At 44.4% G+C, this 14,680-nt stretch overlaps 1 protein-coding gene across 8 annotated transcripts in view; it reads left to right on the forward strand.

Moving 5' to 3' along the window:
* The window catches only part of ANKRD44 (ankyrin repeat domain 44), a 224,220-nt gene that overhangs the window by 190,238 nt on the left and 19,302 nt on the right, over positions 1 to 14,680 (forward strand). For all 8 annotated transcript variants that reach the window (XM_019554076.1, XM_019554078.1, XM_019554082.1 and 5 more), the window contains exons 18-22: positions 2,362 to 2,563; positions 8,851 to 8,929; positions 10,799 to 10,916; positions 12,061 to 12,277; positions 12,989 to 13,076. In XM_019554076.1, the coding sequence (XP_019409621.1) occupies positions 2,362 to 2,563; positions 8,851 to 8,929; positions 10,799 to 10,916; positions 12,061 to 12,277; positions 12,989 to 13,076 (704 nt within the window). The remainder of the gene's footprint in view (positions 1 to 2,361; positions 2,564 to 8,850; positions 8,930 to 10,798; positions 10,917 to 12,060; positions 12,278 to 12,988; positions 13,077 to 14,680) is intronic.

Here is a 14,680-nt window from a genome sequence, read left to right on the forward strand (position 1 = left end):
ATCAGCAGGCATTGGGGGAGTCCCTGTTCCCCCGAGCACTGCCAGGAGTGACCAGGAATAACGGTCACGAGCTGGCAGAGGGTAGATTTAGGCTAGATATCAGGAGGCGCTACTTCACTGTCAGGGCGGCTAGGATCTGGAACCAACTCCCAAGAGAAGTTGTGCTGGCCCCAAGAGAAGACCCCTGGGGGTCTTTAAGAGGAGGTTAGATGAACACCCTGCTGGGGTCGTTTGACACCGGTAATCTTTCCTGCCATGGTAGGGGGTCGGACTAGATGATCTACTCAGGTCCCTTCCGACCGTAGAAAGTATGAAACTATAAGGAGGTTGTGATAGATTATCATAACAGTACTGTATGTCCATAAACTCTGTGGACCGTATCCTATTCTACCCGTTGCATGTATTAGATTTTTTTTCAGGGACTTAAGCAGGGTTGAACAGGGTCACATTTGGGTGCCTAATAAGTAGACAAGAATCTGGCCCAAGTAATTTTCAGACATTAGTACAAGGGTGGGTAAAATCCAGCCTGCAGGCCAAATCTGGCCTGTGAGGCTATTCTATCCAGCCCACGGAGCCCCTAAAAAATTTAGAAAATTAATATTTCTCTGCCCTTGGTTCCTGTAAAAAATGACAGGAACCAAGGGCAGTAGGACCCAGGGGAAGCCTGGTGGGCTCCCACAACAGCTCAACTTTTCCCCAGGCTCCTTCCCAGCTCCTTCCTGGTGTGGAGGAAAGCGGCCCTTCCCCGCCCCATGGCCAGCACTCCCTGCTGCAGCCGCTCACAGCTTGTGTGGGGCTGTCCTGAGCAGACACAGGCAACCCCATGTTTCATAGTTTCATAGTTTTTAGGGTCGGAAGGGACCTGAGTAGATCATCTAGTCCGACCCCACGCCATGGCAGGAAATAATACTGGGGTCAAACGACCCCAGCAAGATGTTCATCCAACCTCCTCTTAAAAACCCCCGGGGTAGGAGCCAGCACCACTTCTCTTGGAAGTTGGTTCCAGATCCTAGCTGCCCTGACCGTGAAGTAGCGCTTCCTGATATCTAGCCTAAACCTGCCCTCTGCCAGCTTGTGACCGTTATTCCTGGTCACTCCTGGCAGTGCATGGGGGAATAGTGACTCCTGACTAGTGGCCCTCCTCTGGACCCTCTCGATGCTGTCCACATCCCTCTTGAAGTGCGGTGCCCAGAACTGGACGCAGTACTCCAGCTGCGTATGTGGACTGTGAGTGGCTGCAGTGTGGGGTGCTTGCCACGGGGCGGGCAAGGGGCTGCTTTTCCCCCACTCTGTGCTCAGCACCATCTTGTAACACAGCCCGACTACCAACTTGGCCCCATGTGGCTGCGGGCTCACCTGTCAGGGTTGCGTGTGGCGACAGCAGCTGTGGCCCCGCCGCTTGCTGTGCCGGCCAGTGTTTCCCACCGCTGTCTGTGGGCTGCCCAGCTTGTGCTCCGGGCAGGCAGCAGCAGCCAACGCTGCCCGGCGCGGCACGTGGCGGGGCCGCAGCTGCTGCTGCTCTGCGTGGCCCTGATGGGTGAGCCCGGAGCTGGGTTACAAGCTGGTGCTGAGCATGGGGAAAAGTGGCCCCTTACTCACCCCATGGACTGCGAGTGGCTGCAGAAGGCAGCACCAGCTATGGGGCAGGCGAGGGGCCACTTTTCCCTGCACTCAGCACCAGCTACTTCCCTGCTGGCGAGCAGGGGGTTGGAGTTATGCACTGCCTCCTGCCTGTACTGCAGGGCTGGGGGGCACTGGGAGTGAGCAGGTGCGGGAGCCAGCAGGAGCACGGGGCCCGCACTGGTGTCCCGGTGCCAGTGTTGTCAGGGCCCAGATCAGGGTGGCAGGAGCACCGGGTCCCGGCTGGCAGGGGCTCTATGGAGCCAGGCCAGTTTCCCCCTCTTCCTGCTGGTGCAGCCTAGCCCGGCTCCACAGACCCTTGCCAGCCTGTGCCCTGCTTTGGGCCCCACTGGTGCTGGCCCTGGGACATGGGACCAATGTCCCAATGTCTTGGGACCAAGATGGTGACCAGGGCGCGGGGCACCTGTTGAGGGCTACCCATGTGGCCCTCGACAGCCTGCCAAAACTGGGTAAGCGGCCTTCCGCCTGAAATAATTGCCTGCCTCTGCATTAGTACCTTCTGGCCTCTTCTGCCATCCACAATAGAATGTGGGGAGATCCATGTGTACATGGAAGTTCAGACCATCAACTCCGGAAGTATCAGGATAACATAGTGGTATGCTATAATATAAATGAAAAATCATATTCCCATGCAGCAAATATGTGTACTTGTATGTTAATATAGTTCTGACTCAAATCTGTGTTGTTTTATTTCTTCTGTTGCCCGTCTTGGATATCTAGGCCTATAATGGTCATCATCAAGCCTTGGAGGTACTTCTCCAAACTTCGGTAGACCTGGATATTAAGGATGAGAGAGGTCGCACTGCCTTGGACTTGGCTGCGTTCAAAGGACACACAGAATGTGTTGAAGCTCTCCTCAGTCAGGGTGCTTCCATCACAGTAAAAGATAATGTCACCAAAAGAACTCCACTCCATGCCTCAGGTGAATGTGGATATAGTTTATTTCAACGTGAGAGAGGTTGTTGGTGATGCTTGTATAGTTAGCTTCTCTTCGGGAAGTTATGGCTAATTTACTTAACTCTCAGAGCATAGAGGATGGCTTTGACTTTAATTGTATCAACCTCCTGTTTTTCCTCCAAAAAGGTTCCACATCTTCCTTTATAACTTGATCCTAAACACCCTTCACCAGAGATTATTTCCTTCCTTCTTACCTTTCTCCCCTTTCTGTGTAACCATTTGCCTCATCCCATCTTACACTCAAGAGTTCCCAGACAAAGGGCTAAGTAGAAATGAGGCAGGTCTTATTAGAAACAAAGGCTGAGGATCAAGGCAGATTCCAGTTAATGAGCAGGTGGGGGAATTTTGCACTTGCTTCAGGTAGAAGTCCAACCCTGCTTTTCTACTGTCAGATGCATTCAGTGAGCTTCTAGGGTAGGATGTCCATTACTTGCTCTAATGCATAGAGGAATTCATCCATTCACAGGAACTAGCTAATGAACTTCAAGGGAGCTGGTCAGTTCCACAAGTTTTAATCTTCTAATCTTTCATTTGCTACGTGCTGTAAGATACTGACATTAATTACAAAATGTAGAATTTGCATTGTATATATTGAAGGTGTTTTTTTAATATGGTGAATATTTCTCCATGGTAGCACTCGGAATAATAACTCCAGTGTTGGACACCTGACTGATGAACTTCATGTGGTTCAGTGCTGACCTCTAGTGGTGAAATAGGATCAGTACCTTTTTATGGGTTCACTTTCAGACCCAAATGTACTTGTAGTATCGCTTCTCGGCCTCTTGAAGGCTCAGATCGAGCGAAAACATTTTTTCTGTTTAGAATAAAAAGCCAGTCTAAAAGCCATCTAACAGTATTTAAGAAGGCAAAAGTGTGATCGCTTGCACAGGGTAAACCATGTAGTGTCCAAGTTGCCTGACACAGTTAAAAGGCAAAAGCATATGAAGGAAAACCTATATTGTAGACCTTCAGCATAGATCAAAAACATGTTTTCTGTCGTCTTAAATATTGCATCCAAGGTGTGCATGGTTTTAAGACAATGTGCACAGCAATGAGAGTATATCAGAATCAGTTAATGTCTTTTTTTTAAAAGAAGTCTTTAGATAGTTGTCTAATGTCACTAGGTATTAAGCTGAATATAAAATGCAGTAGAGATGAGTATCATTTTATTTGGATACAGAAAATACACTAATCTTAAAGCAGGAATTATGGTATGTAAAGCAAGTGGAAAATATACCCCACACAATTCATGATTAAGATTTAATGTATGTATGATTTGTACCAGTATTCTGGAGTATCATACTCTGTGTATACAAGTAGGCATCTTATTTTTCCTTCGCTTCTTCTTTCAATTTGGCCTCCTTCTCTATTTACACGTTTATAGATTTTTTTTTTAATTCCACTCCTTATTAAAATGTATTATTTTTAATACTTTGCAATAAATATAGCCACAATTGTTCTTCCCTGTCACAAAGGGCAAGATGCAAGGCAATACAGATTTAGATTTAACCTCAGGAAAAACTCTAAAACTGGGTGGAGGGGGAGGAAAAAACCAAGACTGTGGAACAGAGTACCCAGTGAAATCATGGAATCTCTTTTCCTGGAGGTTTTTGAGAAGAGGCTGAATATGTATCTCTCTAGGGAAGTTTAGGAATAACCCATCCTGCATCTTGGCAGGAGGTTGAACTAGATGATCTTTGAGGTCCCTTCCAACCCTGTGATTTTATAAGAATTCAGTTTCTTAATGTTGAAAACTCTTGATGATCTCATGTGTATCTAGACAACTGACTTACTAGCCATTAGGCTATAGATGTGCGTGTAGCATGAATATACAGCACGTCTTTGGTATTCTGAACTTCTATTAGCTGAATATGTAAGCAGGTTACCTAGACCGCTAGCTTTTCCAGAAGAAGGTGCTTCCTTAGGAGCTCCCTAGCCAGTTCTCCAAAGCAACAAACAAACCAAACAACATCCCTCTGTTCTCAACCAAACACTAGACAGGGAGCCCCTTTCTGTTCCGGCTCCTTGCAGCATGCTGTTCCCTTCATTGCTTGCCTCTTCTCTCTTGCTTTATTCTCTGGGAGCCTTTAAAGCTCCCAGTGTGATACTCCTTCATTACCTAAATGTCCCAGGCTGGATTTTCTTAACACGGTTGACTATTCCTCCTTAAGGGGACAACTACACTGTTACAGATCAGGTTTTACAGTTTTTTTACTAACTTGTAAATGTTGTAACAAACTGCTTTTATTTACAGCTTTATTTAATAGAGTACCGAATCTTGTAACTGTTTCACCTATCCAACTGAATTCAGCAATCCAAATAGCTTTTCAAAGAGGTTTGGATAAGTGAGGATGTGTTGTATTACTACTTTGGGCAGCCTGTAATGTATTACTGGTATTTTGCATATAGTGCCCCCTGCTGGATGGAATATATAATACTTGCTCAAGTTTTAGACCAAGTCAATTAGGTTAGCCGGTGCCTATACATTTAAGTATGTAAGTAGTCTAATTGAAGTCCATGGGACTAATGGTGTGCTTGAAGCTAGATACGTGGCAAATATGCTGATATGAAGTATTAGTTTATAATACACTTGTATTTCAATGGTTAGAGATCTGGGAAAAGGATATACTGTTACTACTGCTGTTCCAGATCAAGGAACAAAGTGCTTTGGCACTAATGTTTTACATTCCTGTAGGCCTTAGTTCTTTATCAGTTGATCAGGACATGCAGGTGAATGAAGGCCAATTCAGAGATGAATTTAAGCAAGAGGCATCAAGTCTGTTAACTTAACAGTGGGGAAGGATGTTGTACATCACCATGTTGACTCTCCCTTACCATTGGCTCCAGGGTGGGCTTACAGGGCCCCCACCCATTATTCAGAGTATTCTGTCTGAGGATTCAGCTTGTTCTTTCAGAATCATTCCTCCCCTAGAGGAGGACTTCAGTCTGTCAAGTAGAGGCCCAAGGTCTACTAAAATAGCAAGGCTCTGTTACTTCTGGGAGCTGGCCCTTTGGTTTGTATCTGCACTGGATGTAGGTCACAAGTTACAGTAAATTAAACATTTCTACACACTCCTAAGAGAAATTTCTAAGTCCTCTGTAATTAGCTGATTTGTGCCTCCATGATGCTGTGAAGAAGGCAAAAAAAGAGAAGCCATCGGACCTGCCAGTTTAACCCCAATGTGGAAAAAAATCCTTCCTGATCCCAAAGCAGGTGGTTGGTCAGATCAATGGCATCCTGAAAGACAGCTCCTGTATTACAGCTGCAGGGAGCAACAGTTAAAGGAAAAAATTTTTACAAACTTAAACAAGTTGTTGAGTTTTACTTAATTTTATATAGCTCCTTTCATTATAAAGATTTGTTATTTATCTACAAAAAATAATGCAACTAATACAATTTCTATTGTTTTCTGAGGATGTCCTATAAAATAACCTCATGTAGAATCCCCTTGTATACTCCTCCTATACCATATCTTTTGGTTCCATATTATAGTGACACTTCCTCTAGTCTAGATTAGATGCATCTCCTTTTGTATTGGTAGTCTAATGCAAATGGTCTGCCTAGCCATGCTACTTCTACTGGCCTAACTTGTGCTCCCTTTAAGGCCTGTATTACAGAGTGACTGCTAAGCCAGCTCCTGAGAGTTTCTTGCATCGCCTGTTTCATTGTTCATCTCCCTAAATTCTTTTTTGCACGTTGGTATGAAAGCTTTTGATTTCTCTTGCTCTTCCCGGGGAGAAGATTTTACTGTGAAGCAATACTGTAGTTCTTTACATGTTCCACGTGTGCTCGTCCTAAATATCCAAAACATTTAGATAAATATCTAAAACATTTTATAGTTGGAGTGACGAAAGGTCGTTGCCTGTTTGGGAAGGGTAATTCAAAAGTTGAGATATGGTGTACAAGATTCTTGGTCAGCATAATATGACTTAGACTGTACACAAAGCTTACTGTAGCAACCCACAGAAGCTGGGCAGTGGAGAGAAGCAACTCTCCCATTATCAGGAGAACACAGCCATGTTATAACCAGATGATGGAAAAATTATTGCATTAACAAAAAAAGAAGTCTGTTCCATCCATTTGGTATGCTAAGTAAACCTTGACCTCCTGCAGCCTAAACAAGTCTATGTTTTTATCAGTTTCTACCCCAGTAAAAAAAACAAAACATTACACTGGGTGTGTCTACACGAGATGCTTAACTGCACAGTAGAGCCAATTACTGCACAGTAACCATCAGCATCTACATGTGCAGACACTTACCGCACAGTAATTGGCTCTAATCATGAGTAAATTGGCTACCTGCAAATGCAAGTAGCAAATTTACTCAAGATTACTTAGCGCACAGTGCATGTGTAGATGCCTGATGGATCATGGAGCAGGGCCTGGGAACTCCCTGCTGCTGGGACAGGGGGACATTGGCAGCTGGGAAGCAGGGAGTGGGAGATTGCTCCATGCCCCTAGGAGCTGCCTGATGCCATGGAGGGCTCTGCCACCAGAGCCTGGGCGGGGACAATTTGTTCCTGCTTCCTCAATCGTGGGGCCAGGGCTGGGAGATTCTTCTATCCCAGTCTGAGTTCTGCGGTTGTGGGGCCTGGGCTAGGACATCCTTCTCTTCCAGCACCAGCTCCATGGTTCCATTGTGACTAAGGGGCTTGGGCTAGGAGAGAAGAACCTCCCTGTGCCAGCTCCATGACTATGGAGCTGGCGCTGGGAGAGAACCATCTCCTGGCTTGGGTCCTGTGACTGCAGGGCTTGGGCTGGGAGAGAAGCATCCACCAGCACCGTACCCGCAACTGCAGAGTTGACACTGAGAGATAAGGATCTCCCAGCCCCAGCCCCTTAACTGCAGGGCTCGGGTTGGGAGATAAGGATCTCCCAGCCCCAGCCCCTTAACTGCAGGGCTCGGGTTGGGAGATAAGGATCTCCCAGCCCCAGCCCCTTAACTGCAGGGCTCGGGTTGGGAGATAAGGATCTCCCAGCCCTGTGATCGTGGAGTGGGGGCTTGGTGTTGTGTGCTGCCAGGGCAGGGGGACACTGTCTCCACCTGGGCTCTGATGGCAGAGCCTGCCCCAGCAGCAGGCAGGTCCTGGGGGCAGGGAGCAATATTTCAGCCCTCACCAGGAGACAGCTCTCTCCTGGCCCACAGGCTAGCACCCAGGGGGAGCTCTAGAGCTCCCCCTGGCTGCTGCAGGGGCCCACTGCAGGACCATAGGGCACAGGAACAGTCTACTGCCAGGAGCAGCAAGCAAATCTGCTCCCTTGTCCCTGCACATGTAGACATGTGCCTGGGAGAGTTTACTTGAGAGTAAACTGCTTCCAGATTATTTGCACATGTAGATGTGCCCACTGAGAACAAGTTTCTCCAGATTTGTAGCAATTAAGAATTATATTTCTAAAAAGCAAAAACACTTCCTTTGATTGAGAAAAGGTTGAGATCCAGGGTTAAACTAGGAAAACAAGGTCGGGGAAATCAAGTTTTGCTTCTGGTTGAACTTACATTTCAGTAGTGACAGTGAATCAGGGTACCGTTTGAGTCAACTTAAATGTTCCTGATTTTTGGACAAGTGCTTAGGCTGTCGTGAAAATCTAGCCTATTTTGATGCACTTCTGGTATGGTACCCATGGCCATTAGTTGCTGTTGAAGATCTTGGCCAAAGGCCCTATTTTAAGAGCCTTGAGCGGAATAAATGGACGTTAAAGAAATGATTAGTCTGCAATCGAAAAGTTCCAGGAAGTTATGCTGGCAAATGGTGCAAGACTGACAGTAGCTGAGAGTAGATGTCCTCTAGGCATAGAATAGGAAGAGTCATGTAGTGTGGCATACTGCTTGCTAATGTCACCTGACTGAAGGGCTCTGCAGTCAATCCTTATACCTCTGAATGCCAGCTATGAAGCAGCGTAGCTAAATGTGTGTTAAATTTGCACTGTAGGACACTACTAGGTTTTCTCTTACAGTGTTTTCTGCAAGGATTTGCAGGCATAGGCCCACAAAGCAACATGACTTTTGGATGTAATAAAAGTAATCCCATCTTTGCTGTACAAATTAATTGGTATAAGTTGATTATAAGTAACCTGAACATTCATTTCTATTTCTTTAATTGGAGAATATGTTTTCCCACTTTAAAGGAACCTCCTGCCCTTAAATGTTCTGACAAAACAACGTCTGAAATTCAGTTCTTATGTTGGTTGCTCAAGTGCCCATTAGTTTTTGCATATTTGTAGACTGTTAAGTATATCTTGTTTCTTTCTAGTCATAAACGGTCACACACCATGCTTACGATTGTTGCTAGAAGTTGCAGACAACCTGAACGTGACAGATGCCAAAGGACAGTAAGTTTTCTTTCAGACAGTATTCTTCCAGTATTGTGATATGAATGGCATAGCACAGTAGTGTTCAACGTTTTGGCCCTGTGAGCCAGATAAGTGCCCATAGCTGGTCTTTGAGCCAGGTGGAGTCCTGAGTACCTGGATCAGGCCCTGGGTCCTAGCAACATCTGTTCCCTGTTCCTTGTGCCAGGATTGGGTCCTGGGCCTCGGTGCTGCCTCCATGTATTAGGCTCCACAGGCCTGCCCCCTCCCACTAGGATTGGGCCCAGCAAGCCTGATACCACCTCTTCCTGACCTCCCATACTGGGATTGTGCCCTGGAGCCCAGCAGATCTCCCACCTGACCCTGCATGGTGACATCAAGCACACAATCCAGTGTGCAGTGTCCAGGGCTTTCCATGGGGCTGGAAATTTGATAGTGTGGGGTACGGTGGTACCACTGCTCCCACAATGCCAAATGTCCAGACCCAAGAGGGGTATCTGGATTGTGGACTAGAGGTTGAGCACCTCTGGCATAGCAAATTGCTCATGGTACATTGCTCATGAAGAGTAAAGTAGAAGGGCTGTGTTGCTTCACCACTCCTGTTTTTTCCATAGAACTTGCAAATACTATAGATCATGGGTGGTCAACCTGTGGTACGTGTGCTAGAAGTGGCACAGGAAACCTGTATGTTTGACACAGTAGATCAGGGTGGAAGGAGGCAGTATAGTGGCAGACAGAGCAGGGAGCAGAAAGTAGAGCAACAGATTGGGCAGGGTGAGGGATCAGAGTGGCACTCATAATGTAGCTTCTATTTCACAGTCCTGCAGACTGTTTTTAACTAATTCCAATAAAATCTTTGTTTCTGCTTCAATCTTAAACTGAAGAATACAGCCCTAGACCCTTAGCATATTGGTAAAGCTTTTAGTTTAATTTTTAACTGGAGAAAAATATGCGTTGTTTTATACATGAAGATGCACCTCACCATCTGCACTCCCTTTTCAAAATTCTAGATCTGCCCATGTGTAATCCTGTAAATATATGGGGAAAAGCCACTGTATTCAATTTACACATTTGGACCAACCATCCCATAGCCAGATTCAAAAACAGTTGCTTCCCTTTCCTTTCAAAAAAGGATTTCTTTTCTTTTTTTTTCAAAGTGATGGTTTCAAAGACTGAAATTGATGCCTTTTCTAAAATGGCATTCATCTATCTAAAAACTCCCAGTCTGTGTAGGTAGCAGTGCAGGGAATGTCTGCATGTGCAGTGTATGGTACCGCAGATGAGTCTGATGTGGCCTTAGAATCCACAGTGCAATTTTTAAGCTGTTTACATTTTCACCTTTTAAAACGTATCCCACCCCTCTCATGATTACTTTTTACTGTCATGTGAAAACCACCACTCTGTAGATCAACTCACTCTATAGATCAACTCAGATGTAAGTATCACATTGAATCAATATTCTCTTTGATTTCACTAGCCTAAAACAGTAGGGGCCAACTATTTTGGCAGGCAGGTCACAAATCAGCTCTGCACACTCCCTGAGTGTCATTCTGATCCCCTTCCTCTGCCTGATCTGCTGTTCTGTTTTCTACTCCCTGTCTGATCTGCTGCTTGACTCTTTGCCTTCTGCTATGACTGCCATTGGGCCATTGTGCTGCCAGTTGGCCATCCTGATGGTTTACATGGTTACTGTTGTTACGGTTTAAGAATAAAAAATACAAAAATATATTCATTTGGGTTAAATGGATGAGGTAAGGACATGAGGACGGTAAGAGGGAGAGGTATCTTTGGGAAAACATTGTAGAAAAGAGCAGGACTTTCCTAAATTGGTAAGTTAACAGTGACAAATGGTATGTGAATCTAAAATTGTGATTACTTATTGTTTTCCAGAACTCCACTGATGCTTGCTGTGGCATATGGGCATATTGATGCTGTTTCCTTGTTACTTGAAAAGGAAGCATCTGTAGATGTGGCTGATCTCCTGGGATGCACAGCTTTACATCGTGGGGTAACTGTTTGATTTTATTTTCTTAATTATGCATTTTTACTGTATAGTTAATGTCTTCTGCTTATGTGTAGAGAGTTATTAAATGGAGAGATGCTTTTGTAAACAATCAAAAATATTAACAAGCTTTAACAAATAAAATACAATGTTCACAAAATTAAAATCAGGAGAAGCCAAATTCTGTTTTGAACAGAGCTGTTCTTCATGGATAGCTGTTTAAACTTTGCTTTCCATCTTAATGAATATAAACATTCCAGTTTAACAAATGTTGTCTATCTAATTTATATCTGATTCATCTATTCACTGTAGGCCTTATTACATTCATTATTTTGATAAGCGAGTTACCTGAAAATTTATCTGTTAAAAAAGCTCTGTATTTCTCTCCCCTGCCCCTTCCCTCTTAGGATTTGTTTTCATTTGCCTGGGGAGACTAGGTCACATAACTGAGATTTACATTTTAATCTGGGTGCAGTGAGATTTAGGGTGAATCTGATCTCTTCTCAGATTCATCTCTGTCAAGATTCAGTTGCTGTGAGAAAGAATGGAAAGATAATAAAATGCCCATTTGTAATGAACTGTTTGCCATAAGAGTCCTGGAAACAGCTGTACAGAGTAGAAAACATGGCATAAGATTATCTCTATCTGTTCTACGCTGATAACAGTGCATGAACATGAAAATGCCATAGAACATAAGCTAGTAAAAGCTAAAGTGACTGATATAATGATAGCAGATGGATTACTGGAACAGCTGGTTTTTGTAGTATGGTTACTCCTCATATGCCCATTCATCTCTAGCTTTGTCATTTCTTCCTTGCATTGTCCCAGCTAAGCTGCAGTTGGATTGGTCTTTCTTTAGGACCCTCTCCTTTGTTCTAAGAACATCCATTTTTAGCCATAAACACTTATTGGTCTCCCTAATAACTGACTTCAACAGATGTCCTTATCCTCAAGCTGGGAGGGAAGTAAGGATTGTCCTTAAAAACTAGTACCATATACTTTTTCATTATCATGAGTGGCCACCAGAAGAACAGTAGATTCTCATCTCCTGCTTGTAGCCTGCTCAAGCCACTTGGCATTCACAAGCCATATACATATCCCATGTCTCCTCTGTGACTCTGACCATGTCAAACTGTTTGTTTGTTTTCAGATTATGACTGGGCATGAGGAATGTGTTCAAATGCTACTGGAACAAGAAGTATCTATTTTATGTAAGGACTCCAGAGGCAGGACACCTCTGCACTTTGCAGCAGCCCGTGGTCATGCCACTTGGCTGAGTGAATTACTGCAAATGGCACTTTCAGAAGAGGATTGCAGCTGGAAAGATAATCATGGTTATACACCATTGCACTGGGCCTGTTATAATGGTAAGCTTCCACTTTTGCAAAGCTCAAATGTAGATTTGGTGTTAGAAACCCAAGAGAAGGTAACCACATCTTAAAACTCCACATTCTACTGGACTGTAGTGTTTCCTTTTCCCTTTTGCCCTCTACAGTATTTGCAAGAAATCTCTGCATTTACCCTTTCAGTCAGAAGGCAGGGAGATAGACGACTTTGCCTTATAATCAGCTACAAGGTGATGGTTTCAGTTATGCTGCACACAGTATCCCAGCCCTTTGGGACTGGTGTGAAATCAAGGCTTCACTGAAGTCTCCTTTGCCTCATATTGATATATGAACTACCCTTACAGTTACACTTGTACCTACAGATAGGTCAGCTTGACCTGGTTAGGTGGTTTGAAATTATGAACAGAAAATTAAGCTTTTGTGTAGAGTTTTAGGTGACTGACTATATTTGAGGATATGTAAGAATATTTTGCAGAGCTACATAAGACTGTAAGAAAACACAGAAAAGGCCTTTTAGAAACAGTACTGTTGCCCACGTTGGATAAGGATCTAGTTATAGCATTTCCCTTAAAAGCATCCTGCTCTGTTAGTTTTACTGTATAAGGATGTATATACAATATTCATCCTAGCTTTGAATTTGAAAAGCTAGAATGCAGTACATTTGTAAGCTTAATATGAATTAATTTAACTACTATAACCCTTTTTTAATGCTGAATACCTAATCTCTTATAGGTCATGAAAACTGCATAGAGGTACTATTAGAACAGAAATCTTTCCGGAAATTTTATGGTAATAGCTTCTCTCCATTGCACTGTGCTGTGTAAGTAGAAATTTCAGGATCAAATCTGGCTATTTTGCATTCTGATATAGGCAGAGAAATGAGTAGTGTAAAAAGAATCTCTTTGGGCTTAGAGATTATAATAACAGCAATACTTTTAGATCTGATATATTAATTTCCATATATTGACAAATTGGAACTTTCAAGAGTCTCATGAATTACTGCAGCGTAAGTGAATTTGATTCGCTTTTCATTTAATACCTTGTAGTTGTACTAACACAATTATAAGCCTCACTACCTGACTATTACCTTCCTGTTCTCATGGAGTACATACTCTCTTCCCAAGTATTGGGCCCCGTGCCTTTACCTAACCCAGTGGAACTTCACAATTTTCTCACCCTCGACTGCAAAGCCTAATGAGTCAGCTGGTTGTGAGTACCCTACAGGTCCTTGTAAGTTGTTATTCCTGAAGTTCTGCCCTCTGGAAGCCAGTGATCAGCGTTCCTAATAGCCTCATTTATTTAGTTGTATAAACGAAGTATTAGATATAAAAGGATTTTAAAACAAGTGTATTTTACCTGCATTCCTGCAGTTCTACAAAAGTAATCCAGGAAGACCCTGATTCTTTGGCCCCTCCCAGCAAACTTCTCAGGCTGATGCTTCCACTGGGGTTTCATGTTGGCAGTTTTTTTCCATGACAGAATGTCAGTCTTGAGATTTTATTTTTGCCAGGTCCTGGCAAAAAACAGTTTTGTAGGTTGGCTAGCAATGGAAGCAGAAAAAGCAAAGCTCTGGCACTGTCCTTTAACTTTTTATAAGTGTGTGGGCTTCCACTATTGTCTGGTGGTATGGTTCTAACATTCTTTTTAGTCATGAATGACTGGTGCCTCCCGAGACTGGGGGAGTGGGAACCACCCACAGACACTGGCATTGATGAGCGGCAAGAGGGGACCACCCGCAGATGTTGGTGGTGGTGTCAGCAGCGGGGGGCATGGGGGTGGTGAGTGGCAAGTGGCGACTGCCTGTAAATGCTGGCAGTGGTGTTGACGGTGAGGGTGGGGGGCAGGTGGCAAGTGGCGATCACCCGCAGAAGCTGGCAGCGGGCAATCCTGGGGGTGGGGGCGGGCATGTGCGCCCCTCCCTTGCTCCCCCTACGCATCACCTATGTTTTTAGTTTAGATTATGTCCCCCAGAATCCACAAGCTACACAATACAGTTGGGTCCCTGTTTTTACCATTCTCATCCCTGCCCTGAGTCCATGTAAAAGACAGACCTTGTGTTGCACCTACAGAAGGACTTTACGACATTAGGAGTAACAGTGCCATGGAAGTGACACATCTTAGTTTCTGCAGAATCTAAAGGAGTTTTACTAATGTATTTAACAGTAACCTTCAGCTATCTGAAGGGTGGTTCCAAAGAGGATGGAGCCAGATTGTTCTTAGTGGTGTCAGGTAACCAGGGATCCTGGTTTTCCCTGATAAAAAAAAAATTGAAAATTCTTTGATTAAAAACCCCCGAACCCATGATTAAAATTAAAGGCCCCCCAGAGCCCCTACAGCCCTGCTGATGCCCCTCACTCCCTCCCCACAGCCCCTTGGACCTGCATAGTTTCATAGTTGATCGGGTCAGAAGGGACCTGAGCAGAT

Source organism: Crocodylus porosus, unplaced genomic scaffold, assembly GCF_001723895.1.
Source record: "Crocodylus porosus isolate Cpor-Errol unplaced genomic scaffold, CroPor_comp1, whole genome shotgun sequence".
Taxonomy (NCBI): domain Eukaryota; kingdom Metazoa; phylum Chordata; order Crocodylia; family Crocodylidae; genus Crocodylus; species Crocodylus porosus.